Source organism: Nothoprocta perdicaria, unplaced genomic scaffold, assembly GCF_003342845.1.
Source record: "Nothoprocta perdicaria isolate Ctin4 unplaced genomic scaffold, notPer1 scaffold_41, whole genome shotgun sequence".
NCBI classification, from domain to species: Eukaryota; Metazoa; Chordata; class Aves; order Tinamiformes; family Tinamidae; genus Nothoprocta; species Nothoprocta perdicaria.
The window spans coordinates 1,151,735-1,165,235 of NW_020455655.1; the positions used below are offsets into that span (position 1 = coordinate 1,151,735).

General features: G+C 45.0%; 1 protein-coding gene across 1 annotated transcript in view; it reads left to right on the top strand.

Moving 5' to 3' along the window:
- The window catches only part of PRTG (protogenin), a 65,045-nt gene that overhangs the window by 40,643 nt on the left and 10,901 nt on the right, over positions 1-13,501 (top strand). The window contains exon 12 of the mRNA XM_026045806.1: positions 12,994-13,089. Within this exon, the coding sequence (XP_025901591.1) occupies positions 12,994-13,089 (96 nt within the window). The remainder of the gene's footprint in view (positions 1-12,993; positions 13,090-13,501) is intronic.

Here is a 13,501-nt window from a genome sequence, read left to right on the forward strand (position 1 = left end):
AAGGCTTAGAGAAAACTCCTGTTATAGGAAATTAAATCAACATTGTCCATTAATCATACTGCATGTCAACCCCCAGACCTCTCTTGATTGTTCTTGGTGAATGTGAGGAACCATTAGATGTGTGAGGTCCTTAAAGGTCTGAGTAAGTCAAAGGGGAAGAGTTTAAAAAAATGCCACCATTAGCACATGAAAGAGACTTCAGAGTGGACAGAAGAAAACATTTGCTGTACAGGGCTAGTTACATTTCTTATTTTTTTTTTTCCTGTGTTTTTTTTTTCTTCTTCATTTGTTTAACAAAAATCCAGATGATGTGATCAAAATGTTAACTGAAGTGATTAATTTCTCCTCAGTTTTTTTTACTCTTTTGGGTCGTGTGACTACTTGAGATAAAGTTTTATGGGAAAGCTAATAGGGTGGGGTTTTTTTCTTTCTTTTTTTGCAAATTCTATATTCGCAATAAGTAAATCCCTTCTAAAGCTGAGCTCTAATAAGCTTCTTCCTGGTAGCTTTCCTGCCTTGAGTAAATACCTTGTTGAGAGTATATGCGTCATGAGGGCATTATTGCTACCTGAAAGTGTTTTATTTTTTGGTAAAAGATGCAATTGTGCAAAAGCCACTGTTTTTTCAGGCTGTCTGGAGTTTCACTTTTGTGACAAATGAAGGAGGGGGAGTGGGAAGAGGGGGAAAGCAGCCTTCTGTTCCAAGCAGGAATTCTTGCCGTGAAGCCTCTCTTCTCAACCTTTGTTCTGGTTTTAGTTTTTTATTTCAGTTTGGGGAAGCAAAAAAGCTTAGTAATAGTTTTGTATAAGTGGTATTTCAGCACTTAGACCAACCTCTGCAAAATTTCTGCTGTTCTCATAGCAGAATATTGTATCCTGCCTCAAACAGGTTGGTTTTGCAAAACAAAGATGCCTGGTGCTAATGCACATATGCTTGTAGAAGTTAGGACGAGGATGTACATTCTTGACCCTAGGTTACTGGCCAGTGATCAGCTCARGTTTTACCTATCTTGTTCCTGCCAGTTTTGGGTGCTGGGGCTCTCTGGGGGCAGAGATGTGGGAACTGCGAGGAAGAAGGTGCTCGCGTTGCCCTGTTGCACGTGTGGCTCATGGATCAACATGTGTGCAGAGCGACGACCGCGTTGGAGAAAAACGGGACGCCTTTGTTCCCAGTCCTCCCTCTTTTGGTCAACCCAGTGTTTCTTGTCCATCCAATATGCACCTCTAAAAATACCTATTTTCTGTATTTTCTTCTACTCATAGTGGCTAGGCTGGCCCGCGTCGCCTTTYTCCTTCATCCTCCCTTCTAGGCCTCTCCGTGGCTCTCTTGATGTCCTCCTCACCTTCCTCCCGCTCCTCTTCGCCTCCCGCAGCCAAGAGTCCGGACAGGAGTCRTGGGGGTTGGGGAGGCCCCTTTGCTGCAGGCCGGGGGTCCCCAGGAGGCAGCAGCTCCCTGGACAAGGAAGGTCCCGGCTGGCATCRGGGAGGAGGACTTGGGGAGGCCTCCATTTAATGCTGCAGCAGCAACGCTGCCTCCGGCGCTCACCAGGCCGCAGGCTCTGTTTAGGGCGCGTAAAACCAAATTAATGATGGGAAACACTTTTAATTGTACCAAGGCCGAGAGCTAGCGAAGAGCTAAGTAGCTGTATGTTTATTTTACTTAAGTAATCAATCAGTCAGGCTGCTTTCCACTTTCAAAGTGTTGTATAAACCTCATATGCAGGGGAATTACATCATGATATTTTTTCCCTTCTCTTTTTCAATCAAGATACTAATGTGGTTTGGATTTAAATTGGGAATTAATTAGGAAAGATAGGGGAAAAAAAAGTCTGATTATGGCTGGCCTCCCAATCTCTCCAACTTGCAGTTTGTTAACACAATATTTGGCATGTATTCAACACTTGTTCTTCACAAAATTAACTTAAAAAACACAAAACAATATAGCAGGTATGGTGGGAGGTTTAAATTACAGCTGATGTGTGATCAAACAGTCTGATGACAACATTGGTTCCCATTAGAAGTAATTTGTTTAAAAAAAAAAGAAAGAAAAACATTTTGAAGGAAAAAAAATCAGCTAGCCCAAATTCCAGTGTATATAGTTATGGAAAATACTTTAGATACATGAAAATATTCCTGGAAAAGGAATATGGTCTGTGAAATTCTGTTCCAGATACTGTAAAGCTGTAACTTACTTTCCCATGTTACTGCTTTTCTGTGCTATACCTTGAGCATCCTTCAAAGCACAGTGATATTTACCTGTATTAAGTACTATTTATATTAAAACATCTTGTAATCCATTTCTAAATGGAGGAAAGTATATATTTGTCATTACAAAACACCACAAAGATTTAAGAAACAGTAGTATTGTGCTGTCAGCTAGAACRGGATGATTTTCAGAAGTTTCAGGTGACCAAGTCATTCAGGTGACCCCTCATGTGCTGATGTTTTTTTGTATAGACCATAAACAACAGTTTGTAGACTGGTATCAGTACTCAGGATGTAGTTCAGGGAGTGAAATCCTGCTGTTGAGCTCCTGAGAGCATTAGGACCCAATTCGGAGTGTGTGAGCCAGCTGACCCCTTTACACCACCTGCGAGGTCACTCTGGTGCTTTCAAGAAGACTGTGGCAGAGATTGGGTCCTAATTAAATAGTCTTCAACTAAACCATTATCGTTATCCATTTAACTAAAAGCAACAGCAAGTTGCCCAGCTGCTACTGCTAATGGAGGTTTATCACCCTCCTGGAGCAGCTTGGAGGGGCCAAGGGGCCAGGGCTGTGAGCAGGATGCCCTTGTGAAGCGGTTTTGGTGGGCGCAGGACATCATCTTGAAGCGGTTTTGGTGGGAGCAGGACGTCATTGTGAAGCGGTTTTGGAGGGATTTGGGTGTTCAGGAAAAGTTAGTGCAGGTCTTGCAGCTGGAGAGCCAAATCTCCTGACCTTCCTGGGAATGTGTGCACGGAACCCGTGCTTACTTGAACGTCTTAAGGGCTCGTAGAGCCCAAGGACACGGTAGGGTCCTGGGAGCTTTTCTGATGATTGCAAATGGAAATTTTCTTCAGGGCGTATTTTAGAAGTCTAGGACGTTGCTGTATGAAAATGTAAAAGCTAAAAATAACCCTGCTGTGCCAAACCACTGGGGAGGTTGTTCAGCATAATCTAAATGTAATTAAAATGAATACCCTTGTTAAATGTCACAGATGTGCAACCAGTCAGAGGAGCCGGTGGAAAATGAGGCAGCTGAGAGGATAGCAAGGGAAAGTAAGAGCCATGCTCAGGTATGGAGCGACGGCCGGGATGGATTTCACCATTGTGGAAATTGAGGCCGTTGTCCTCATGCCACCACAGCTAAGGTGATGCAACCTGTAGAGCCGGGATGTGCAGGCAGAGCACTCCACAAGTGATGTTAGCTGGCTTCCTTGCTTCTGGGTTTATTAACCTAGGTAATTGGAAAATGTTTTTCCATTATATGCCAAAGTTTTAATGGGAATTTTGCATCGCAAGTAGCGTTCAAAGCCAACTCGATGCCAGTTTTTTCTTTTAAGCCGTTTTTAATGCATTTGGATTTAACTTGAGCAAGCAAAGTACGAGAGCTGCCATACTAAAGGCACTAAATATGCATCAGGACAGCTATTAGCCCATGAAAAATGCACTGGTCTAGCAAATTTGCTATAAAACTTGTCTGCCTTTAGATTAGCCTCCCTCTCCACATTGTATTCAGCAAACAGGTGCCAGATTCTGAGTTTGGTGAAGCAGCAGCTCGATTTATGCCTGTGAATGGGGCTGCATGAGCGCTGGTGCTGTCGGTGGTGCCCGCATGGAGTGCAGCCAAGGTGTCCGTGTCGCCCCAGACCGCCCTGTGACGGATACAAGGGAGGGCTGCGCGAGGGCCTGCGACACCTGCAAAAACACAGCTCCCCACTGCAGTTTGGGCCCTAATTACATATGCAGCTGCATATAGGCTATGTAACTAATATTTGGCTTAATAAAAATATAGCGGTGGTTTCTGCTTATACATCCTTGGTGTTTAAATAACTGCTAGTTTTCCTGTCCCACCTGACATGTTCCTCACGTGGAATTTTGGAAGGGCTTTGGTACTGCTCCCCTCGTCCGTCTCGAGGAGGAGGGAGCCAGAATGAGTTTTGGTGGATCTACCTAAGCCTCTTTCCTCTCGCAGTTGTGCTCAGAGCAGCACAGTTTGCATCCTGGGGCCTGAGATGAGTCACCAAGTCACAGATGGTTTTGCAATGAAACTGTGCACCGCCTAGAAAGTCACTGTGCTGCAAGTCATGATAGATAGTGTTTTCATTTTGCTGCACAAAAGGGTCAAAATGGCATGGGGAGCCCATGACAGCGCAGCAGAAAATGTTAGTTCTGAAAGGAAATTTATTTCATGGCTTCGGGGGAAAGCTTGGGCGCTCTGAATAGATGGCCTTTGTCAGCGTGTAAAAATGTGTCGTTTGTGAGGTGACGCTGGATGTGGGACAGTCGGTGTGCGAGCACGTTAGCGCTTGGTGCCCAAGCAGATGTTAAACCCGACTGCGGAGCATTCCCTGCACTGCAGTTAAACGTGGCTGGGGGAAGCAGAGCCCTTGGTGCTAGGATCAGGCAAACTGTTGCTGTTCCTTTGCGGTCTGTTAACTAGGCCGCTTGCTCCACACAGGGCAGAAGAATCTTCCCCCTTGTGAGGGGAACTTTGAGGGGAACTTAGCGGTGCTGCAGTTTGGCGGCGCTGGAAGCGGCCGGGAGCTTCTGCTCACACATCCTTGGTGTTTAAAGGATGCCAGGAGCTCGGCTGCAGTCGCCTCCGGCTGCGCGGGGCCGGGGCGCCGGGGTCCGGCTGGCGCGGGCGCCTCCCCCCTCGCCTCCTCTCCGGAGATGGCCTCTCTACATAATTCCATTAAAGCGATTGTGCGCCGAGGGGGGCCGAGGGGCAGCCGCTGGGCTTTCAAAGCAGGACCAATGAGCTATGCGCTTTCCACTGGGCACCGACAAAAGAAAAGGTCTCTCAGAAGAAAAGACGAGCACAAAAGATCAAAATTAGGTGTTTGTCCAGGCCCCGGGTATTGCTTTCAAGTTAGCTTTTGAGGGCTCACTTTGAAAGCTGTGAGCTGAGCTAGTTACCATGAGGGTGTCTGCGCGTTTAGAGTGTGCGCTTAGAATAATATTGGGACAGCCCTCCTTGCTCATGCGGTTTCGCAGTTCTCCCACACACAAGAGAGACAGGGGGCACTCGGCGGGCGCGGCGCAGCAGCCATGTTGCTCAGCTCATGGGAAAAGGGAGAAAAAGGGAATTTTAAATCCTTGAGCCTTGCTGGGCTGCTTTAGATGAGACAGGAGCCATGTGCTGAGCTGGGAGCCGTGTGCTGAGCCGTGATGGAGGCCGAAGACGATGCTGMCCGTGTGGGGCCCGGGGTCTGCGTGAGCTGAGCAGGCCCCCTCCACACAAATAAGCCACAGCCATCCCAAGCCAGAGCGTTTGGCTGAACCCATTCACACGTGTCATATGTTCTCCTTTCTGCCCAAATAAACTTCTACGGTGCTGTACAAAGAACAAATTGCTTCATTTTCTACTTGCAGTTATTTGGTTTGCGAAGGAAAACACACAGCTCACAGGCAGTCTTTGTTCCTCTGAACTGTTTAAAGTTACCTTTAAGTTGAAAAACAAACCACATGAGATGTAAAGTGTTGGTAATTTGTAACCGCTCAGAAACTATTTTAATCTGATATTGAGGAGTCACTATTTAAACTGTGTGAGCTAATGGAATTCCACCTCCCTTAGATAAAGAAATCCTATTAAATATTATTGTACGAAACTACTAATAATACTCTAGAAGCTATTTATTCAGATCTCACAGGAGATATTAATAGAAAAAGTTTATTTGCTTATTCCTATGTATGTGAGCAAGCRTAGGGGTATTTTTTAGGAAATAGAAATAAAATCTAGGGCTGCAGCTGCACGAGGGAACGGCTCCCTTTGAGGGACAGACCTGGGTTTGTGTTGTCCCCCTGCTCCTCAGCCTCGTTACGTTATTGTTTGCCTTGATGCACTTCTCTCTGTCCCTTCGCCGAGTGCATTTGAAACGTATTTGCTTATTTTCCTAATAAGTTTCTGCTGTATTTACATTGCTTTGCTTCAAAAGTACATTTTTAAGGATAGTATTTCTTAGTTCTCTTCCTTTCCCACCCTTCCCCCTTAATAATTCCCCTGGACCTCTGTTGCTCGGAGCAGACTTTGGCTAGCCCAGATCCGATGTCAAAGGCCGTGACCCGGTGTCAGAGCGGCCCATGCTGCCGGCCTCTGCTTTGAATAATTATCCGGAGGTTATTGTGTGGTGGGGCCGGGCCGGGGGCGCGCGGGCTGGCCGCGCAGGAGCCGGCCGCACCGCTGCCCCACAATGGCGCTGGGAGCCGCCTGCACAAAACGGCTCCCGCACAAAGGGGTACATTAAAAATGGACATTTGGCCACGTAGGTTTGGTCCTTGGAGCAACCGTTTTTCCAGCCTTTTGAGTACAAGGCTGTTTTGATCATTTTTGTTGAAAGGGCGGGCAGGGGGGAGAAGTATTATTTAACATTTTGTAGGCGAGTGAGAATAAAATTAAACTTTTTCTCACCCCCTTCCCCAGCTGTCAGAACCACYGCCAATGGGTGTCACGTAAGAAGCTGTTTCTGTTCACTAAACTAGATTGGGAACATGGAGCAACATCAGGCTGCTTGTTGTCCTGGATAAGAAATTCTCCAAAGTCCTCATTCCCTTAGGAACAGGAATAAAGCCCCAGATCCTCTCCTTTCTGTCAGTATTTTGCTTTTAAAATGCTGAGAACGGGAGTGTTCAAAACAGGTATGACAGTATGCTCAGTGTCCTGGCTCAATGAGTCAACAGTTGATGATAGTAAAATGTCCATTTTCTTTGGGCTGCCTTATCTATTTCTCTCCCCAAAGAGGTCTTAAAAAGTCTGAAATCCARACTCTGGAGTGCTGTGTCTCTCTTATCGGCACTGAATGAAAGGCTGCTGGAGGTGGACCCGCTCTTCTGGAGGGGGGGAAAGGAAGGGGAAAAAAGTTCTTTCATGGTCTGACCTCAGATTCTTTCTTAATTTTATCTAGCCCTGACCTGTTGGCTCTGCTCTGGCTCCTTTCAAGGCCTTCGGAGCTTCACAAACATGTGGCAGCTGAAAGAAACAATGACAGGGTTTTTAGGGGTTGCAATACTACACTCTCCCGTAACCTTGGCTAAATGGACTGTAAACAGATGCTTTCTATGATGCATTTTGCAGAAAATTTTGGCTGTGTTTGCATCAGCAAGCGCAGCTCTAACACTCTCCATTTAGGATTCTTAATTCTCTTCTTRATATTAGCTTCCGTTGATTGGGAGGTCGTGCCAGAGTGTCTGCTTTAGAAATAGAATCATGGAACCTCCTCTTACGTATTTTTTTTACTGCCATGAATTTATTAGGAATAGAAGAGTCATATGAATACCAGTTATCAAAATCTGAATGCAGCAAGTAGTTTGGTCTTTTGCAGGGGCTCATTCCAAGGCAGTATTAAAATAAGATCAGGAAATATGTGTTTGTATAAGAAGGGATGATGTTTTTATTGGTGGCTTAGGGTTCTTGGCTCATTGTATTGCTAGTGGCCTGCTGCTCTAAGTTGAGAGGGTTTCAGTCCTGAGAATGGAACTTCTTAATTTCATAGTAAATATGGATGTCTTTTATTGTTAGGACTTCCCCCCCCCCCCCAGTTTGTGCAAACTTTATAACTTAACCATGAAATAGTTGCAATAAAAACTACCACCTCCATTTTTTTTTCCTTTTTGATTGCCTTTTTTTTTTTTTTCTCCTTTTTAATTGCTTAAGTGCTCATAACTGGCATTTTCACCTTTGTTTAACTGCTAATGCAGGCATTTCATCTTTGCCCCTGCTCCTTCCAGCTGTGCTCACTGGAAGTCCATGAGGACACCACCTGGCAGCAGCGAGTACAGCTCTTCCACATGGAAAGGAGCTGCCTTGCCTGGAGATGGTCCTTCCGCTCTACACGTCACCTTAATCACTGGGGAAATGTCTTCAAAAGAGAGGAGTGTTTTTTTTCCGCTTTCCTCCGAATAATGGTAGTTGTGACAGTGAAACACGCCAGCTAAAGCTAGGGTTTCAGTGGATATATTTGAGCGGCCTGTAAGGGTCAACAGCAGCACCATTTATTCTGTGGTGCAGCAGTGCCAGATTATGTTACGTGCTTCTTAATATTTGTCTCGGAGCTTTAGCAACCATCTCTTTAGAAAGARCTAAGTTTAATAGACTGTAGTTTGGGGAAAATCTGTGGAATTAATGCACATGTAATTAGTGGAACTAATATACACTAAAACTAGCTCTGGCAGGGTAACATATCACTTTCATTTCTTGTAATTGCTTTTGCCTCCAATTGTAAGTATTTACTATAACATTTGTAAAGTAAATCTAAGCCATTTGTAACTGATAAATATGTATAACTTGAACACAGAGCTTTGGAAAAGAGGAAAACAGAACCTAGTGCTTCTGAATAACTTGCTCTGCAGTAGCAACTTCTGCCCTTGCTCAGAGAGAGGCAGATTTCCATGGAAGCAAGGCTGGTGAGCACAGGGAAGAGCACTGACACCTCTGGGCTGGTGCAACCACACATAGATGTTCCCGTGTGCTGCACAGTGATGGAAGGGCCGATAAATCCAGTCTCGGTTCCTCCCAGTGCCGTTGGGTTACAGTTTCCCAGTTCCAAGCTGTAACCAATGCAGTTCTCCCTCCCTCCATGCTGGGAAATAGTGTCTCGCTGCAAACAGGATTGGGGCACAGCAGTATTTTGCTGGAGGGATCTATTTCTACAGCATTGGCAGTGGTATCTGCTGCGAGCTTCCTGGTTGCTTTCTGGGAAAACTGGGTATAACCTCGAAGGTTTCAGTTCTGGGATGTAACAAGGCAATAAAACACAGAAGGGAAGTTTCCTCAGAAATTCCACCAATTTTCAGCTACTTTAATCTTTTTTCTTTGCAAGTTACAGTCCATGTGTTAAATGATAGTTCAGCTTAAAATTTTCTACGTCCGCCAAGGGAATCCCGGACTGCCTTGCTCCGGAAGGCCCGCAGCCGGCTCGGCTCCCTGCACCTTCCTTCGGGAGTGACRGCCGGGATGCAGCGTTCCAGAGGGCAGCCCTGGAAGAGAGCGGCTGCCCTCYCAATTTGTGCTAACAGTCTAGATTTTGTGTCCTTTCCGCCAGCTGATCTAATTATATTTAAGCAATAATGATAAGAATGCCCATAAAAAAGCTGTAGCTGTGGTGACACTTTACTTCAGCATAATTTAGCCAGTGGCATTAATTAAAAAAATCAACAGGAACAAATTAACAACAACAAAAATCGGCCTGTTGGTAAATAAGCTGCAAAATCACCCCTGTTTACCTCATGTCTGGGGAGAAAACACTACCTAAACACCCGCAATTGCCACTGCAGTAATTGAAAAGGCACCTGGTGCTATCAGGCTGTTTGGAGAGATGACAGAAATGCAGAGGCAGAATCTGGATTGAAGGTTTTTACTTGAACTGGACTTTGTGTTGGATAGGAGGGTGAATCTCTGAGCCTCCCCAGCTGCTCCCAGCAATGCTGCTTTGTGGGAGGCCAAGGTGGCCCTSTGCTCCCTTCCTGGCTTCCCGAGCCTTGGGAGCCTCCTGTCTCTGGGAATTGCAYGGGGATGGCATATACCAAACTGGGGACTGTCAGCCCCCCAGGTGTCCACGCCATCCCCAATCTTTTATCAGTGATTTATGTGTAAACTCTTGAGGATACCTATGCTGGTTTGAGATAAGGACGCTCCTTGGGTTTGTTTTCTCTGCAAGGAGATGTCTGGCTTTGAATGTTTGATCCAGCTGGGGAGCCGCTAGATGAAAGCAGACGTGCCGTGTTTGGGCTGGGATTGCCATTTGGGAATAAATCACATCATAAGCCAGTAAACGAACCTAACCAATAATTGTACTGATATTCTAAACAGAGGCTAGCTCGGACGAGAGGGATTATCTTCCACTTTGGAAAGCAAACGGTGTGCGAGTGTTTGGTGTAGCCAGTGGCAGTAGTCATTTCAYTTTGCATATGGTGAAGCTGTTAGCAGCGCGCAGCAGTTTCTCAGCAGCTGTTTTGAAARGCTCTTCACTGATGTGATATGTTTGACCTATGGAGCAAGTTTTCCATCAGTATCTCTAGCTGCTCAGTGTGCTGCGGGATTCTTTTATTTTCTTCTTTTTAGATTAGTACCACAATGCTCCGGCTGTCCTAGGCGGGCACGCAGCATTAGTCCCTTCAGCTACGTGTTCAGTGGCACGTCACAGCTGATGTGCTGGTCTGGCAGCCTGGAAAACCAGTGACTGCACTTGGAGATTGCACCAGCCTGGCTACCAAACACACTGTGATGTCCTGAGTACCACGTGGGAAGAGTCTGGCTTTTTAAACGGTAGCAACTAGTTGAGAAACTTCATATTTTTAGAAGTCTTTTTTATATAAAGACATTTAGGGAGGAGGAACTTGTTGTGTTGTATAAGTGTAAGATAAATAGTATTCAATATTGTACTTTGTCTAACTATCTTGCATTAGTAAAGACATTTTGAAAAAGGCGGATCAAAACCAGCATTTTCCTTGAAGACATTTGAAWAATTACTATATGTATTTATATTCTTTTTTCTTTATGGTGGGAGTGAAGTATTCCCGGCATTCTGTTGCGTCCCATTATTCTTCCTCTCCTCCCCAATCAAGTGTTAATGAGGAATTCAGGTTTAAAAAAAAAAAAAACAAAAAAACTCAGTGAGGATAAACAGACCTCACAGCCTTCTCCTTGAGCTCAGTGGGACGCTGGACCTCAGCTATTCTTCATTTCCCAGCGAAGATGATCGGTTCTGGGTGAGCACTTTCAAAGGGCACGGAGGTTTTGAAGGTGCTTGGCAGGATGATGAATCGTGGGCTCGAAGGGGCAGCGGGGCTGGTGTGCAGGAGCTCATGGAGGGAAGGAGAGGGTCCGTGGTGCTTGCTGGGCTGCATGCCCCTGGTTTGTGYGGAATCTCCTTGGGGTGTGCGAAATAGCATGAGGATTCGACATCTCCCTGAGTGGAGGGGAGAATCAGCTGCTAGCGCCACCTCCAAAGTGTTCTTATGACCTGCTCTTGCAAAGTATCCTGCTCATCTCCTGGCCTTGCTTTCTAAGGCTTGTGTGCTAAGTATATGTGCTCCCAGCATAGGTTAGTTAGGATCATGTGTACGTGTGTATTCCTGCTCTTCTGGGCCATGCTCTGTGATTCATGTCAGTAAATTACTGCAATTTGGTTTTGACGTATTCAGATCACTTGGTACTTTTGAGGTTTGCTTGTCTCTCTGGCCAGGCTCAGCATTTTATGAGTGCCCCACAATCCCCTCCTATCAAATTTCTGTTATATTTTCTACAGTCTTTAAAAAGATTGCAGTGATTGAGAGATAACATCTTATTATCAAAGTCTTCCATATAAAAAAACATGTGTTTTTTTTTCTTATTTTGCCAATAAGATTTTTCTATGTATTTGTGTTCATCTCCCTRTTTTCTTTCATTGTGATTGGCAGGAGGCAATGGACTTTGTAGGTAAGTTGTTAAGGTGATACTTTCAATTGGAAAAAAGTTTCAAAGCAATCATATTAAGTGATAATTTTATCCTAGTATAAGAATGTTTGTCAGTTTGCTATATRTACTGTTTACTTGTAGCAGTAGCACTAAAGACTACTTGAAAAATGGGAATATCCTCCTCTTGCCTATTCTACCATTAATGTTAAACACATGAAATGTTCAAATCCAAATTCAAGAGCCCATTTTGGAGGCCTATTATTAGATTTGAAAAAAATAGTCTTTAAAAATAGAATTTAAATTTCATTTCCTGGTGATCTCTCCTTAAAGGCTATGTGGGTGAATGCAGCACACGCAGGTTTTTCCAAATGAACTCGGGCACGCGTTAGGGAATGGGAACGCTGCATCGCGGGAAGCAGCGGCTGGAGCTGTGACTGCAGAGGGAGCTGCCGCTCCGATGTAGACAAGTGCAGGGGGCCTTGGGAAACGTCATGGAATGAATTGTGTTTACTCCCTGAAAGAGACCGTGTCAAATCCCGGATAAAGAAGGCAGCTTATTTTGAGAAGGCATAATATTATGATATTTGAGGGCAAAAGGAAAAAAATCTAGATCAATGCTATTTTATCACATCTGCATAGACCATCTTAAAATCTTAATGGAAAGAAATGGATTCCGTGACCCTGACGCTGATCAAGGTTACAGAGCTTTAACAAAACGGAGGGCAGCAGCCAAGTGGGGCTCCAAACCTTGGCCAGGGAAGGGGTGCCTGGCGCTGGGGCCAGTGACCCACCAAGCACGCCMGGGAAGCACCTGGAAGGGGAAGCTGCCAGAGGGAGGCAATATTAACCAGTGCTGTTGTTACACGGTCTGCTCTCAGGGAGGTGGCAACTGAAACGCTCCCTGTGTCTTCACTGAGTCTTGGCACCTTAGCCTTGCTCTGCTTCATCCCAGCCTTTTTCTCCAGGGATAAATGTTGGTTTCTCTGAAACATATCTTCTGCTATTTGTTTTCATGGACCTTTGCTACAGACCCATAGCAAATTCATCCGGCTGAGTAGCACTACTGCACTATGCAGCTCTGCAGCTCTGCAAGTATCCGTTTATTGTGGATAGAAACGTTTATTGTGGATCTCCCACTGAGATCTGTTACAAAATTCCTATTCAGACCCCTGGAAGCAAGACTGGGAGATGTGACTAATCCCAGTGCAGTCTGCAAAGAAAGATTCAGGAGACTCACTAAGGAAAAGACAGGTTTTGGGGCACACAGCCCATTCATCAGCTCACTCATTGTGGCAGACAAGTTTTGAATCAAGCTTGCGGTGGAATCAAGTTATCAGCCTCTTTTGGAAATCACAAAAGCTGTGCGTTCTGACTTGCGCCTTTTTCTGTCTTTGCAGATCCCAGAAGGAAATATCATGTGAGGCTGCTGGCATATAACAGTATGGAAGAAGGTTATCAGGCAGACCAGACAGTCAGCACCCCAGGATGTGTCTGTAAGTGCCATAGGTGCATAGAGAATTCATTAAGACCTGAGATGTATCAGGATCTYGGCAGCTCTTTTTCCATATTTTTAACCTATAAATAATCTATTATTTCATCTTAAAAGTAGACAATGAGAAAGATCATGCTGGTGACAAATATCATCCTAGTTATCCTGCATCTCTAAGACAGTCTCCTGTCTTCATGAACTGCAGCTAAGGAAAAAGATGGTTCCCAAGCAGCAATTTCTGCCTCTCCTGGGTTCTTGGTATCATCTTATCAGGGGTGTATTATGTATCTGTCCTTGGTTCCTATTTATAGTCTTGATTTTCTTTTAGCTAAAAGAGGAGTCTGCTACAGAAGTAAYGTATGAGCCTGCATTAGGTGTTAGGTGGGATCTCCAGTAGCTTGACTTGAATTCCTAGA